This window comes from Lontra canadensis, unplaced genomic scaffold, assembly GCF_010015895.1.
Source record: "Lontra canadensis isolate GAN:19392208 unplaced genomic scaffold, GSC_riverotter_1.0 scaffold53, whole genome shotgun sequence".
Taxonomy (NCBI): Eukaryota; Metazoa; Chordata; class Mammalia; order Carnivora; family Mustelidae; genus Lontra; species Lontra canadensis.
The window spans coordinates 11278015-11295194 of record NW_022631047.1 but is presented as its reverse complement, the minus strand read 5'-3'; the positions used below and the strand labels follow the sequence as shown (position 1 = coordinate 11295194).

General features: G+C 48.6%; 1 protein-coding gene across 1 annotated transcript; it reads left to right on the top strand.

Moving 5' to 3' along the window:
* The first annotated feature begins 5299 nt into the window (after window positions 1–5299).
* On the top strand, window positions 5300–8793 carry KCNA6 (potassium voltage-gated channel subfamily A member 6). Its single transcript, XM_032874814.1, has one exon. The coding sequence runs from the start codon at window positions 6021–6023 to the stop codon at window positions 7605–7607; it is 1587 nt and encodes a 528-aa protein (XP_032730705.1). The 5' UTR covers window positions 5300–6020; the 3' UTR covers window positions 7608–8793.
* The last annotated feature ends 8387 nt before the right edge of the window (window positions 8794–17180 follow it).

Genomic DNA, 17180 nt, shown 5'->3' with positions numbered 1-17180 from the left:
ATAAATGATGCTTGTCTGTAGAATACGTATTTGTATTTGTCCTTCCCATAGTCCGCTCTGGTCCCAGAGAATGCCTGGGAGGTGCAAAATGGCAATGATGCTTCCAAAGACTAAATTAATAGAAGGGGACTTTAGGTCTAAGAGTTGATAACTCTGTCAAGTGTGAAAAGGGGGCACAAAACAGTTTGTAAGACTAGTGGGTGCTACTGGTAGAAAATTAAGCCTCAAATATCAAGATAAGTGACTTCCTTCCTTCCTTCCTTCCTTCCTTCTTTCCTCCCTCCCTCTCTCCCTCCCTCCTTCCTCTCTCTTTTTCTTTCTTTCCTTCCTTCCTTTCTTTCTTTCTTTCTTTCTTTCTTTCTTTCTTTCTTTCTTTCTTTCTTTTTCTTTCTCTTTCCTTCTTCCTTTTCTTTCTTAGATTTTATTTATTTACCTGACAGAGAGAGAGAGAGAGAGAGAGCAGGAACACAAACAAGGGGAGTGGGAGAGGGAGAAGAGAGAGAGAGAGCCCGATGTTGCGCTTGATTCCAGGACCCCAGGACCATGACCTGAGCTGAAGGGAGATGCTTAATGACTGAGCCACGCAGGCACCCAGTGATTTCTTTTTAAGTCTTAGATGACCAAATTTGTGTGTGCTTGTGTGTGTGTGTGTGTGTGTGTGTGTGTGTGTAGAGGGAAGGGAACAAAAGGAATGTAGCAAAGATTGTCTGCAAAGTATAGAATTATCCAGTCATCTATTATTCTCCCCATTTCCCCCCCAAATTCAAAGCTTCCTTCCTTCATCTTCCCAGCAGGAAAATTAGGGGAAGGTTAAGAGGAGTAAAATTAACCCAGGAAGGAGGCAGTGTCGTATGGGACATTGTTTTCTGGCCAGAGGCACTTCCACAATGGCCATCCTGAGGAATGGAAGGATTGGGGCTGTGAGCCTTGTCCAGAGGTGAGAGAGTAAGATGAGAGACACCGTGTCTAATGCATCACACCCCTGCCCCCAACCGTCTCCATATGGTTTGTCTTCCACAGTGAAAATCCAAAGAAAGGCGTGATTCTTCTCAGAGAGGGTGTGTGTATACTTGTGCACTCAAGTAGGAACTGAGGGTGTTGGCCACTTACCATTCTTTCCTCCCACCGGAGCCTGAGGGTGATAAGGCAGATAAAAAGACCCATCCTGAGATTATTCAGAGAAACAGGGCCCAGTCTATGCCCCCTGTCCTTTCTCCAGAGGAACACTACAAGGATCCTACTGCTGGGGTGATGACAAGCACACACATACATATGCGTGTGCACACACACAGATACAAAGTAAAATATGTAATAAAAGAAGCCTGGAAAATAGAAGAGAATGCTAATTTACATACCAGGGATGAGTACATTTTAACTCCAGGCAGAGATATTAATATAAATGGTTGTCAAATTATGTGGCTTATTATTATGTACTCATCTTGGTTAGTACATACACCCATTTTCATTTACTGACCCTTTTCTTCCCACTCTGTGCTTCTGATCTGCTGTAGATATTGTGCTCATTTGGAAGACAGCATGGCCTTGTCAAGGTATGAGTCCTGAGGTCTCATCACAGTTGTTGGCTTCTGGAACAACCCTTTTCTCCTGGTTCTCCTTTGACCCCACTGACTCCTCCTTGGTCTTCGTGGGATCCTCTTCCTCCTGAACTTGAACTGTGAATTGCACTGTGCAGGACTTGTTCTTGCTTATGTTTCTCTTCATTGTCCCTATCCTGTCTCACTAGAAGATGTTAATGCTATGAGCTTACATATTTCTAAATATTTTACATTCACAAATCACTCATTTCTTTTCCATATTCCAAGCCTGAATAAATAATCACTTCTCAATGTCTTTATTTGCATGTCTAATTTGCCTCTCCAATTTAACATTTCTAAACATGAGGTCTTGATTGATCCTAACTGTTTATTCATTTTTTTAAAGATTTTATTTGAGAGAGAGCGAACATAAGAAAGAGAGAGAGAGGGAGAGGGAGAGGGGGCACAGGTGGGGGGAGGAGCAGAGGGAGAGAGAGAAGCAGACTCCCCACTGAGCAGGAAGCCCAACATGGGGCTTGATCTAGGACTCTGGGATCATGACTGAGCAGAAGGAAGATGCTCAACCAAATGAGCAACCCAGGCACCTCTGAACCTAACCTGTTTAATTCCTTATATTCCCTTTCTTAATAAATGCCCCCCTGCCCTGTTGCTCAAATCCCAAACCTGGCATTCCTTGATTGTTTCTCATGCTCTATCCATCACCAGTTCCTGCCAATTCTATCTCCTAAATACTGCTCCCCTCGCCCGCACCTCATCCCCACACTATCTCTACTTGCTTTACCTTTCGTCCAGTCCCAGTCACTATCAACCTTTTCTCAGACTACTGCAATTTCCTGGCCCATTTTCTTCCTGCCCCCTTGTAATGCATTCTCCTCACAGCCTCTGTACAAATCACATCCCTTCTCTGCTTGAGAAGCATCCAAATATTATGTCTTCTGGGACATCTTTCCCAGCCACCCTGTTCAAAGTTGAATCCTCAGGTCGATTTCTGACATAGCATCCCATTTATTTTCCTCAAAGCATCTACTATAATATATAAATTTCTTCTTTATTGTTTATTTTTAAAATTTCCTGTCTAGAATGTAATGTATTTACTGCATGGACATGTAAACAGATATTTTGTCTGGATCACTTCTAAACCCCTAGCACCTGCCACTATGATGGGCATCCAGCTGCTTCTCCATAAATGCTTGTTAATTACATGAATGGTCCCAACCATTATTGCAAATATCTGAATTTAGACACAGGAACGATCTGTGCTCTCACGAAGTCGGTGCTCAGTGAATGTTGGGGGAATGTTCACCTGTCACTGGAAGTGGTGTTGCAGTGTACGGACGGGTTTGCGCCTTTTGTCTTTCTTTACCTGGGAACCGGCACTTCTGAAACTGTAATTTTACTCGCTCTTCATATATACTAGGGAAAAATGATCTAAGTATACGGCTTTTCTAAAGCTAAGAAATGAGTCTCTTTCACAAAAGAACTAAAAACAGAACTCTGATTCATGAATTTGCTAATGACTTTTCTCTCCCGGGGGAAACTCCTCATGCACAGTGAGACGTCTCCTGGGGCACAGCCTCATGCATGATGTGAAGGTAACCAGGAATGTCAGCTCTGATATAGGCTGGCAGGCAGCACCAGCTAGACTTAACCCAGGGGTACTCAAATGGTAGTTCCTTTCACCATGTTAGACTGTGCACCCTTCTAGCAGAATGCAGGTTTTTTTTTTTTCCTCCATGCTTCCTGAACATTTGTTTTGAAGAGTTACTGACCTAGTTGACAGCCTTATGAATAAAAACAGCAATGAAGAAAACAAACATGCAAATGAATAATTCATTATAAATTTTGAAAACAAGGACAAAAAGAATCACAAGTAAATCAATTTATAATCCAGAAAATAATTGCAGATAATTTGACAACGGCGAAAGACTATCTTCTATATTGTATCTGTTGTTGTTTCCCTTCCTTTTTTTACTTTTTTTTTTTTTTTTTTGGAATGGAGCGACCTGTGTGAAGTCTAAATTGGGTTAATTACACAGCCTGTAAATAGGCAAACTATGGACTGGGGACTGGGTGCACTAGCTTCCTCGCTTTTCACTGAAACATGCAAGGTGAGGGAGGGAGTGGAAACCAACAGCACAGGCAAAGAGAGGAAGCAGAAGCTGTTGCCTGGTAAGACCTCCTGAGGCAACAGCCCAGACAATGAAGATGCAGTGAGATGCTAGCCTCTTTCCCATGCATTCACTCCCCGACCCCTACCCTACACGTCTAGAAGACTTCGTTTCTGCTCCCCTAGCCCCTCTGGCAGTGAATGCTGCTGTGAACCACTGTGGTTTTAAAACACCCTGTGCAATACAAAGAATTCTTGCCTGTATTTTGTGGTTTGAGATTACCTTTATGTATCATTCATGTCATTATCAGCAATGAATGCTTACCAATGAAATAAAATAAGTAAGAAGCTACACAAAACAACTTGTAGTTGTCAGCCAATTAATTCTGGCCACAGACAACCAAGAAGGGAGGAACTGGGGCACAGAGAAGCAATGTCAACCCTACCTGGAAGTGGGAGGCTGAAAAGATCAGCGCAATCCTCTTCCACCGAACTCTAACCTGTTTGATCTAATAAAGAAAAACTATATGGTTTCCAGTGGAAATGGATAGAAAACCATTCTTACCACTTCCCTCCTGGAGAGTTAGGGAAAGAGTCCCTAACGACAAACTTTGGTCCCGACCCAAATACTGCAGGTGAGTCTTCATTGTAACATTACCTAGGGGCAGAGGCCATCTTTCTCATAGGGTTATGAGCTAAACAGGGCTGTGAGGGACACAACACAGGTTCAGCACCTGGAATGCGGCCAGCACATATTAGATGCTCAGTAAATGCAGCCATTATTTTTTTTCAACATTCTTACATACCACTTTCCACTCACCCCCTCCTCTCTTTTCTTGTCTGTGCAATAAGAAGGCATTCCCGATGAGTTCCCAGGGAGGCTGGGAGCAAAAGAACTCCAGGGTGTGCTTCCCTGCCCTATGATACCTCTGAGATACCACCATCTTCTGGTTCTTTCTTCACTGGAAGTGCTGCCTAAGTTCCCAGAACTTCCCTGGAAAACTTCTGATGGGAAAGGCAACCCCTTTCTCTGCTATAGCCTTGCTGCTCTAGGACAGTTGCAGCCTTGCCCGCCCAGGTTCGGAAAGGGAAGTACGGATTATCTGGCGACTTACATTAGAATACTATGTAAATTGGAAGCTCTGAAAACTTCTACAAATGTTTTCTGTATTTTTTTTTTAAGTACATTAAGGAAGCTGGCAAATGGGTCTTCATAAACACAGACGGACAAAATATGATTCGATATTTTCATTAGATTTCTGGATGAGTGGAGGTACAGTGGTCCGTGTTATGTGTTCCACGGTGGGGCGGGGTGTGTTTTCTCAACGGTGAAATGCCCTGCGCAGATCACCACCCATAAGCTGAAATGAGGAAAGCTGATTGCAGAGGTGGAGGGGGTGTGGTATTAGGGTGCTGGTGCTTGTTTAGGGGGCCACGATTGTGAATGCGAGCAAGGGAGAGGCGTGCCAGGCGAGCGCGGGAAAGATTACTGGTGAGGCAAGTGTGTGTCTATTTCCACAGAGCCCTGGCTCGCGGCAGCCCCTGGCTGGGCGAGGGGTGTGATGTGAGAGTGGGGTGGGAGGGGGCAGCAGGCGGGGCCTGCCACGTCACTTGGAGAGTGAGTGTTGGAAAGGAAGGGCAGAGCGGAGAGCCGAGCGGCTGCAGCTGCAGCGGCTGCAGTGAAGGCTAGAGCGGTGGGGAGGTGGGTCCCCGCGCCCCGGCGCCGGGGCAGCCGCAGGGCCCTCTGCGAGGCCTGCGGCGCGACTCCCAGGGAGGAGGTGGCGGCTGTGGCGGCGGGAACGGCGACCTTGGCCAGACGGAGCTCGCGGTGCACGTAGGGCGGAGGCCGAGCCCCGCCAGGAGTCTCTGCCGAGCCGGAGGGAGGCGCATCTGGCGCTTCGCTCCCAGCGGCAGCCGGGGGGGGGCTTGAGCGGCCGGAGAAACGCAGTGGGAGCTGGGAAGAGCTAGCCCGTCCGGAGGGCGGACCCCCGCGTCCTGGAGCCCAGTCTCAGACACGACAGGGGGCGAAGCCACGCGTCCTTTCGGGCAGCCCGTTTCACACGCGCCAGTTTGCGGTTCCAGGTATCCCAGTAAGCTGTGGCACCCAAGCGCGGATATCTGGAGGCGCGGAGCGAAATCCTCTGCGTCCGGGTCCCCTCCCCAGACCTAGCCTTGCAGAGGCCAGGACTCGGGGGCTCCCAGACCCAGCGGCCAGGCCAAACCGCGAGCTCGGAGGAGCGCGAGCCCCACCCTGCAACCGAAGGCGCCGCTGAGAGCCGGGAAGAGGTGCCGCGCTCCAGACAGAGGTTGTGTCGTGGGCGCCGTCCTAGTGGCAGGGAGCGCACCGCGGAGGGGACATGAGGTCGGAGAAATCCCTGACGCTGGCGGCGCCGGGGGAGGTCCGTGGGCCGGAGGGGGAGCAACAGGATGCGGGAGATTTCCCGGAGGCCGGCGCGGGCGGGGGCTGCTGTAGTAGCGAGCGCCTGGTGATCAATATCTCCGGGCTGCGCTTCGAGACGCAACTGCGCACCCTGTCGCTGTTTCCCGACACGCTGCTGGGAGACCCCGGTCGCAGAGTCCGCTTCTTCGACCCCCTGAGGAACGAGTACTTCTTCGACCGCAACCGGCCCAGCTTCGACGCCATCCTCTACTACTACCAGTCCGGGGGCCGCCTGCGGAGGCCGGTCAACGTGCCCCTGGACATCTTCCTAGAGGAGATCCGCTTCTACCAGCTGGGGGATGAGGCCCTGGCGGCCTTCCGGGAGGACGAGGGCTGCCTGCCCGAAGGTGGCGAGGACGAGAAGCCACTGCCCTCCCAGCCCTTTCAGCGCCAGGTCTGGCTTCTCTTCGAGTACCCTGAGAGCTCAGGTCCCGCCAGGGGCATCGCCATCGTCTCCGTGTTGGTCATTCTTATCTCCATCGTCATCTTTTGCTTGGAGACCTTGCCCCAGTTCCGTGCAGATGGTCGAGGTGGAAGCAATGGTGTGAGCAGAGACTCCCCCATTTCCAGGGGTAGTCAAGAGGAAGACGAGGATGAAGATGATTCCTATACCTTTCATCCTGGCATACCCCCAGGGGGCATGGTGGCAGGGGGCTCCTCCTCGCTAAGTACTCTTGGGGGCTCCTTCTTTACTGACCCGTTCTTTCTGGTGGAGACCCTGTGCATAGTTTGGTTCACTTTTGAGCTCCTGGTTCGCTTTTCTGCCTGTCCCAGCAAGCCAGCCTTCTTCCGCAACATCATGAACATCATTGACTTGGTGGCCATCTTCCCCTACTTCATCACCCTGGGCACTGAGCTGGTGCAGCAGCAGGAGCAGCAGTCAGCCAGTGGAGGGGGCGGCCAGAATGGGCAGCAGGCCATGTCCCTGGCCATCCTCAGAGTGATCCGCCTGGTCCGGGTGTTCCGCATCTTCAAGCTGTCCCGCCACTCCAAGGGGCTGCAGATCCTGGGCAAGACCTTGCAGGCCTCCATGCGGGAGCTGGGGCTGCTCATCTTCTTCCTCTTCATCGGAGTCATCCTCTTCTCCAGTGCCGTCTACTTCGCAGAGGCTGATGATGATGATTCACTCTTTCCCAGCATCCCAGATGCCTTCTGGTGGGCAGTGGTTACAATGACCACGGTAGGTTATGGAGACATGTACCCCATGACGGTGGGGGGCAAGATCGTGGGCTCGCTGTGTGCCATCGCCGGGGTCCTCACCATCGCCCTGCCTGTGCCCGTCATTGTCTCCAACTTCAACTACTTCTACCACCGGGAGACAGAGCAGGAGGAGCAAGGCCAGTATACCCATGTCACTTGTGGGCAGCCTACACCGGACCTGAAGGCAGCCGACAGTGGACTTGGCAAGCCTGAATTCTCCGAGACCACTCGGGAACGGAGACCCAGTTACCTTCCCCCTCCACATCGGGCATATGCAGAGAAAAGGATGCTCACTGAGGTCTGACTGATGCAGTCAGGGTGTGAATGGAAAGGAAGACACTGAGCAGTCTTAGGCTTCCTTCTCATTCTCCACCCCCTCACCTGAGCTCCAGCCGAATTCCTGACTCCCTCCCCTGCACCGGGTCCAGATACCTGGACTGTCAACCTTGTTGCTTGATCTATACAGCGTTCAAGGTTTAACCATCTAAATGTCATTCTTGAAATTCTAACGGTGCCACCCATTCATGCCCATCTTCTGTCAAGTGGATGAGATTTCCGTCTGACCTTCCCTCATGACTCTAAACTTTCATGTCTGGGTCTGGTAATATCTCTAGGAACAGAGATGTCAGCAGGATGGAAGCCAGGCTTACCTGGGTCCTATTTCTCTCCTCGGTGGCCTTTGCTTTGGGGCATGCACCTGTCAGCTTTGGGCTACATGGTAACTAGCAGAAGCTGGAGGACAGACACAGTGTGTTCATCTTTCTGTTTTATTCCCATGCCCTGTCACACCTGCTGCTCATCCTGCAGAGGACCCTTGATAAAGCCTTTAGCTGCACAGCCTCCAAATCTGTTATTTGTCTCGAACCTTGGAAGGAATTAGAGAAACTGCAATTAAACTTGGCCATTTGGAGGACATTAGAGTCAGTCCCAGACCAAAGGGGCCAGTGGATTCCTCCAGGTGTGTCCTGGCACAGTGGATATGTCAGCCTTGGGTCTACATTCAGTTCTTCCCTCCCTGACTGTCTAGCTTCCAGGAAGGTTCCTTCTCAGAGCCAAATACTCTTTTTGTGCAAGTGCCTTCCTGTGCAGAGGAACTGGAAAGAGGGAACCACAAAGCCAAGAGAAATGGCTGAACAGAGTCAAGCCACTTGCCTGACCACATTATCTAAAGAGAGGTATCACTTGAGCAGACATTGTCATCTGGGAGGCGTGCAAAGAGGACCTTGTTGCAGACGGGAAATTTCTCCCCCACGCTTTCCCCCGACCCTCTCGAGCCCCCCACTCTGCTTCCTGGGAATTTGACTTAGGATTGCTGCTGAAGGTTTTCCAAAGCAAACTCTAGCTTAAACCTGCAGACAGGTAAAAGCATGCATTGGATGCTAGCGTGGGGTTCTTCCCATTTTAGAGGCAATGAAATAGGTTCAGAGTAAAGAAGAAACATCATTCCTTTGTTGACAGTCTTACTGTTAGAGGCGGTTTTTTTTTTTTTTTTTTTTTTGTTTTTTTTTTGCTGAGTCAAGCAAACATTCACCTGCTCTGCCCCTTGGAGCTGCAGCTGACCTGCTCTAACTGGTAAGGTAATGTGGCCGCGTCACCACCAGACAAGTCACCCTCTTCCAGCGTGAAACTGCTGCCTTCATCCCACCTCCCCACTTCCCTTCAGTTCTCTCCTGGTAACGTTGTCATTTGTTTGTTGCCTTGAAAAACTGTGATGTACTGTTCTGAGCTCTTCTGGGTGCAGTTCAGAAACCGAAAGGACTGTTAACATGTTTTTAATTTTATATCTATGCTTTAAGACTCTTTGATGAAAAATTTTTTTAAATTATTTTCTCAAAGAGCAACTTAATGAGGGATGGCCTTTTGAGGGTTTTCTTGAGAGGCACCGTGGCTCCTGTGAGTGCCAGATCTAAATCTGGATTTTGCCACAGCCTGACAGGGTAACTTGGGTGCCACAGTTCCTCTTTGTGCCTCAATTTCCCAACCCATTAAATGGGAACATTAATGTCTTCCCCTCCCTACCTCATGGGGAATGTCGATGAACTCATCTGGGAAGCTGGGGATGATGCTATGCAAATGTGTGAATTTTAGTAAAGGACTTGAGTTTTTAGTTCATTAGCCTGTTTTCCCATAACCCAGAGGCAAAACCTCCCTGCAGAGTTCCTATCTTGGATCCAAAGCCCAAGAGTAGGCTATAGTGGGTTATTAGCTCCCTAAATCCCTGCTTAACCTCTTGTCCTGGGCCTCAGTCTCTCTTCTTACCCTTCAGCAAGGAGAATGCTCTTTAGACAGGTTCAGTGGGATCCTTCCAGGGCCAGAGGCAGCCTTGACTGGGAGCTTGGCTTCTCCAAACCTGAAATACAGATAAGAGGAGTTCCTGATTCGGAAATCCATTCCGAGGCCATGAAGTTCTGGTTTTCCAAATACCTTCCGTTACTTCTGGCTTTGGGGGCGAAAGGAGAAGGGCCCACTCCAGAGGCAGCGGGTTGCTTTCTGCGAGGGTAAATGCTGGAACATCTACGCATGTTCATCTCTATATGTGTGTATGTGTTCATCCTCATCACCATCCCTAATAAAACATTTCCTTTTCAAGTCAGAGCATGCCTGAAAGTAAAGGGTTTGTGGAGAGCCGGGCTCTCCAGGGACTCTGGTTGCCATAGCAACCTTCCAGACTGTTCTCTCTATCTTCTGATTTGGGCATCAAGGGAGAACAGGAGACTACATATTCCCAGCTTCTGAAATGGGAACACCTCCTACATAGTGCTTGAGGGGCTGGTGATGACCAGCCGGCTGTGTGACCTTCGGAAAATGAGGGGGAAGCAGTTCCTCAAACTTTCTCCCTAGACCTCTCTTCCCGGTTTCCCCATCCAGTCATCGAAGCTGCCTCATCTCACCCCCGAGTCTTCAGAAATTTGAATGCTAAGCAACTGCCAGTTAAACCAATGTCAATATTATCTTTTGCAAAATGACAAGGGGAGACTTGGAGGGGACGGGCTCCTCAAGAGGCGGCCAGGCGGGGCCCTCCGAGAGTCCTGAACATCACAGTCCATGAGAGTATCATGGAACTGCCATCTCCTCAGAGAGGCTCCTCCCTGCTCTCAGAGAGACTGAAAGAAATGACACTTCTTCCTCCTGGGGATTATCTAGCTCTGTTCCCAGCAATCTCATAGGTGGCTCTTCTCAAGACATCGAGGAAACACGGAAAGGCTGTGGCCTGACCTAGTTTCTGTGAAGGATTTTGCCAAGCAGTCCCTCTGACTCTGAGCCTCTTTGTGTGGAATCTGTGCCCCGAGCGTTGAGCACCCTGTGCCGCTGAGACAGCTGGAGTGGTGATTTCCCAGCTGCCAGCAAAGGCGAGGGTCAGGCCTCTGCTACACCTGATCGCCAGCAGGAGCTCCCAAATGCCTTCCTGGATCTGTCAGGCTCAGCTGAGACATGGGATAGTCCTCCTGCCGGATCACCCCTAAGGAGAGAGGGGGACAGCTGGCCGCCTTTGCATCAGAGGTAGGTTCTGCTGTTGGGAAACTATGATCCTGGCTCAGTGCTCCAGGCCAGATTACAAGTCGGGGAGGGGAGCACATGCATCCCGGAGACCCAGGGCTTTGACGTCCTGGTCCTCAGGGACCACCTTCCTCTCCTGTGTATTTTCTGTGACTCCATGTACTTTAGTCTCCTTCTTCCGTTTCTGCTCCCTCACTGCTGGCTCCCCCACCCTTTCTAGTCACCTCCTTTTCTCTGCATGCCCCTCCCCTTCTCCTAGGTATACTCATTTTCACTGCATTTCCCCCCTTTCTTGTCACATTTCTGGCTTTTGCCCTTCTGTTGTTTTAATCTCTTCCTCCTTCTCTATGTGTCTTTTTTTCTATCTTTCTCCCTCACTCCACCTTTTTAGTGGCAGGGAGCAGCTGTAGCACTTCTGTTGCTATCACAACTTGAACTCTAGGCCAGCAGTGATCTCAAGTGTTTGTTAAGAAGACTGTTCTCCAGATGGAGGACACCCCTACCCCCCGACACTTCCCTGCCAGTTCAGTGTCTCCTGTCCTTTCTTGCCAAGCTTGCCCCTGTGATCACAAGTTCTGAGCTTACAGAGCAAGATGAGATTGCGCTGCCTTTAGAAAAATCTCTGCAGAAACTTCCTAATCTTCAAAAATAAAAAATAGAAGGAAACAGAAAAGTGGGGGGAGGAGGGAGGGAGAGAGAGAGAGAGAAAACCTCTAAGTTCCCCAACTTAAAGCTTACACAAAGGTTTAAAACAAAACAAAAGAACAATAGGAACAGTAAGCTAAACACAAAGACAAGGATTTAGGAGGGAGTGGAATTAGCCTGGAAAAAGCCTTAACTCAGAAGTGGCCCTCAAGCTGCCCTTATTTCACTTGAAGCCCCTCATAGCCTCCAGCTGTCTCTCTTGCACACTGAAGGCAGGACAAAGCAAGGGTGTATCTCTCAGGGGTGCAAGGTGCCAGGATGCTCCTTGACAAGATGGATTAAAATTCTCGACCCAGTTCTTAAGGGGAATTGTGCACTTCCCTTGCTAGCGGTAGTCCCTCCAGCATCAGGACAGGGGTGGGTGGGGTGGAGGGTAATGGACATTTTCTAACACATTGTGGTGATAGTTGTATAACTCTATAAATTAACCAAAAAAGTCCCTGGATTGTTGGGGGGTGGGTGGGGAGAAGTGGCATGGGGTTGATAACCTAAGTTTCACACCTCGGCTGGGAGAATAGTTTGGTTTTATAAATCTAAAAGGTTAGCATCTCTAAAGATGGACCAGTCTAAATATCCAGGATGGGATGACAGTTTTTTCCTTCTGCCACTGGGGGACACTAGAGCTTTCATGCACTTGCTCCTTGCTACTCAAATACAGTGCCAAGAACTGCCTTTTTTTTTTTTTTTTTTTAAATTTTGACAATCAAATCATTGTGGGATTTTTCCTCTTTGCTCAAGCAAAAGAAAGGTCAAAGCCATTTTTGGTAACTGCAGAGCGTGATTAGCATGTATTGCGCTAGGGTGAGTATGCTGGACGCTATTCATTACGTAGGACAAAGGCAGTGAACTTGCCCGAGAGGTTCATACTTTGCTGGCAAAACCAAAACAAAGAGGAAAAATGTCAAAATCCCCACAAACCAACCAAAAAACCCTACCTAGGCTCTGCACCTGTAAACTCAGAATTCCTAAAGAAATTGTGCTGGAGTCAAGGTTTTATTCTGCTTTCCTCCTTCCCACCTCCTCCCTGCAGTAACCATTAACCCTTTACAGCCTCTGTGGGGTCCACTGTCTCTGGTGCTTTGGGCAAACAGAAGTCAGCTCACCTGGCTCAGGGTCTGTTCATCAGACAATGCTCTTTTACTCTCACTTGGCTTTTGCTCATTGGGACCCATGCTTCCCTCCCCTTGGTATTTCTCCTCACGTGACACTTTCCAGTCCCGCTGCTTATCATTCCTTCTCTCCCCTGGCTGAGACCTTGCTTTTGGCAGTATTTCTGTCACCCGGCATCTCCACGCAAATGCCAAGATTGATTCCCAGAGAATATTGTCCTCCCGGGACAATCTGGCTGCCATGCCAGCTCTGATCGTTTTTGACGAAAACTGGGAAGCAAAGTGGGGTCTGATTCTAGCTTGTCAAGGTCACTTAGGGAAGAAAAAGAAACCTTTCATTCTTTAAACCGTAGGATTTCCTCTCTCCGTTCTGCTTTATATGGGGCTGCCTCTGGTGGCACAGATTAGCTTCTGGCAGACCAAGGCCTAGAGCTTGGGGCTTTAGTAGGAGAGGGAACTTGCCAGATGTAGGCCACTGGGAATACAAGACAGATGGGCTCTCAGTTCTCATGTTACTGTGTCTCCCAATGAAACCCTTTCCTGTTCTGGGCTTGAGGTCCCTGTGGGATTAGAGATTGTCATGTCATGTCCCTTTGCTCTGAACCCCTAGAGAGAGGAGCTCACCCTGCCTCCCCTGCCCCTTCTCCATTCTCACCCCCTTGACACCCTAAAGAGGGGGTGAAAATCTATTTGTGACCACTTCTGAAGGACAAACAAGGTGCTGACTCCCTCATTCCCAGAACAGAGCAAAAGGGACTGTAAATATCCTTAAGAGTACTGGTCTCATCTTGGCTGTCAACTTAACCTACTTAGGGCCCAGCCTGGGTGAGGGTTTGTAACAATTTTTTTTTTTTTTTTTAAACACAACTCTAATGTCATCGTTGTTACTATGAAGAGGCTTTCCCCTGTGTCTGCCTTGGGTCTCCGCAGACGTGCTTTGCTCGCCCCTGGAAAACATCTCGGATCCTCAGGCAGCCCCCGCTGGAGGTTGCAGGGAGCACAGACAGACCCCCACTCTCTGGTGAGCGCAAAACCAACATTTCAAAAGGAAATCGCAGCCACGCAGTCTGCTTGTGCTGCTATTTTTGACGTGCTCACTGTTCTCTCAGGGCTTGACAACCTCTGTCTCCAGGAGACAGACAAACCAGCTCTTGGCAACCGAGACGCTTTGCTTTGAAAAAGAACATAGGAAGATAGTCGTGCGGCTGGGAGGGGCCAGGAGCATGAGCCATTCTTTCCCTCTCTTCCAGGAGGCTCAGCACCTGGCCGGCGGGGGCCGCAGGTCTAAGGCAAGGCACTGTCCTTGCCCAGTGAATCCTTCCTCTGCTTTGGTCCTCCCCAATGGGAGTGGTCCTAGCAAGAATGAGGACGGCACCATTCATTTAAAAAAGCCTTTAAAATGCCTTCAATGCTGTCAAACATCATGTCATCTAACAAAAAGGCTAGGAGCAACAAAAAAGACTCTGGAGCTAAGTTTCCGGGGTTCAAATCTCACCTTGGCCACTTGCCTGCTAGGTGATACGGAGCAAGTTCTGACGCTGCTCTGTGCTTCAGTTTCCCTTTCTGTAAAGGGGAGGATAATAATAGTACCAATGTCAGGGAGCTGTTTTGAGGATTACATGAACTAATATATGTACAGTGTTTATGTAACATGTAATAATAGACACGTGGTATAATATGTAACAATATATAAAAGCACTACACAAAGATTGGCTGTTATTACTATTATCCTACAACAACCAAATGAGACTGGTGGGCTAGGCATTGTTTTCCCCTGCCAGATAAGATGGTTGAGGCTCAGGGGGCATATTCAAGGGCACACAACTGATGTGTGACCCATCGTCCTCAGGGGAGACATAATTTATAGAACTCAGTGAGGGTCCGATTAATACTAAACAAGAAGAGAGAGTGGATTTGTGGTTCCTAGATGTGTATAAGGGCTTTTATTTACATGCCAGTTTGTCTCTTTGAGGGAAAACCAGCAGGTGCCCTGTCTCTCCCCACCCCGCCCACCCTGTATATTGTGATGTATCTCACATAGCCATACTCTCACATAGCTATCATCTCACATAGCTATAATCTCACATAGCCATACACACACACACACACACACAGATTTATATACACACACACATACATATACACAGGTTTCCCCAGCTATCCAAAAGTAGAACATTCCTGTGAAACCTTTCATAAATCAAATGAAGTAAAGCAAAGAATTACCATTTTGCAAAAGCAAAAATCCTCTTTGGATTCCTCTGGGTTTTTGAGAGCAGGTACTAACATAGGTCTTTAGTAAAAGCAAAGTGGTATTTAAAAAAAAAAAAATGTGTGTGGGGCACCTGGGCGGCTCAGTCATTGAGCACCTGGCTCTTGATTTTGGCTCAGGTAATGATCTCGGGGTTGTGGGATCAAGCCTTGTGTGGGACCCTGTGCTCAGCGGATTCTCTCTCTCCCTCTCCCTTTGTCCCCACCATGTGCTCTCTCTCTCTCCCACCAAAAGAAATAAATAAGCCTTTTTAAAAAGTGGCATAAAGAGAAAACCTGTACATCTTTCTATAGACCCTTCCTTACTACCACCACTGTTCTCTTCCCTCCACATTTTAACAAATCCCAGGGGATGGCACTCCTCTAGAGCCTTCCTCTCATACTTCCTCCAGTCTTCCTCCTTGGGACAAATGCAGGGTCCCATAGTTAGCCCTGAGGATAGAACACCTAAGTAAGACTCCAGGTCAGTTTCCTTATACTGCTCCAGTGGCCTTCAAAATCCCACCTCCCCTGGTCCTCGTCCTCTGTTCCTGGGCCATCTTCATGACCCACTGCCCCCACTCCCCTCCCTTTGCAGATGGTGACACCTCCCCTCACTTTGCAGGTGGTAACACCCTGTAATACATAGGAGAGCTCCAGCTTCCCTTTGCTCTTTTCAGGGGGAGGAGCCAGGAGGTCCTGGAGCTGGAAGAAGCTAGTCCCTCCTACTCCTGTGGGTCCCCATTTGCTTCCACTGCAGCTCTCACTGGAGGTCCCAAATCCGGCCCCAACATTCTACTCACCCTGTGCTCATTCCCACAACCACTCCAGCGTGCACAGAAGACCTGGCCCAGGGCAGGGCAATGGGACTGCCTCCCCCTTCTGACTCCTTGGCTTGCTTTCCTTTGGAGGTAGCAGACTTGCATTGGAATCCCCATTCTTAGCTGCACCTCATTCAGTCTCTCCAGTTTTGTCGTCTGCAAAGTAAGGGAGCTAATTCCTCTTGCCTCACACAGTTGTTGGGAGGCTCAAACAAACAGACACATTAAAGAGGTTAGCAGAAATTAAACTCTCAGCAGAGCAGGGCCCAGGGAGCCTCAGTGACCCTGAACAGCCAGCCTTCGTGGAGTGGGGCTGGAAACACCTGTCCTCACAGAGAAAGGCAGGATCCCAGCCGACTTCAGATCTGTTCTCTGAAACAAACATTTAAATGAAATACGATATAAAAAAATAGACTCATGGTAGCTAGCTATTTTATCCAGGAGGTTCTTTGCCTGAAGGATTCACAGCAGAATCTGTTTAAATAATGGCACCTAAGATGTGATTTAATACATAGACACGTAAACTGAACATATCTTGTGAAAATAGGATGGATATACTGGTGATATTTTTTTCAACCAAGATAGAAAACTCCTCCCAGGAGCACCAGAGCATTGGGAAGGACAGTACTGAGGGTCACAGGGACAGAATGGGTAGGGGGGCTGGAGGGAGAAGGCTGGTGCAGACAAGTGGAAAGATTAGCCTGTGATTCCAGTTAATTCAGGGCAAAGCTGGGTCTAGGACTCACATTTTCTAACTTCACCACCTGTATATAGTTTTTTTTATGGAAAACAGAAACCTAAGGATTAAACTTACCCATTTTATTCATTTCCTATCCAGCCAAACTCATTAGCACAGCTGTCTATAGGAAGTGGAATTAAGTGCTTTGTAATTTCATCTCTCTCTTCCCTGACTTTCAAAGGTACAGAGACAGCGGCCTAGCTAGAGAAATTCTTCATCAGATAGCCAGCTCCTGGATTTGTAAGGAACGACTAAAAATTGTTACTCTAGTAAGTACCAAAGCTATTTTCACACTGGGCAAAGACAGGCTCATGTACAGGCTCTGGCCCGGGAGGCCAAGCCCTTTGCTTTTAATCTTACTAACTAAGATGTTCTATAACCTTTTAGGGCTATAGTTTTTCCGGTAAATTTAGTGACTGGGCTACAGGAAACTGCCACAAATTGGAAGTCAGGAAAGCAGGTTATTTGAGACTTCTGTATTTTAAAAAGGATAGGAGGGATGCTGAAAGTTAGCACCTTACCCAGGACTGCTGATTTCTGACATCCTGGGAAACAGAAATCAGCTTCTAGATTCTTCTCTGTACTTTGTCGTCCTGGGAGAGAAAGAGAAATCGCTGTTGGTTACAGATTCCTTTTATAAATCACAGGGCTAGTGTCAGGAAGAACAAAGTTTCTAAAAGCCATGGTGGCTGAACCGTAAATCAGGCAGTCCCCAGCTGCTTTAAGGCAAGCTGGCATTGCTGGGAAGAGGGAGAAGA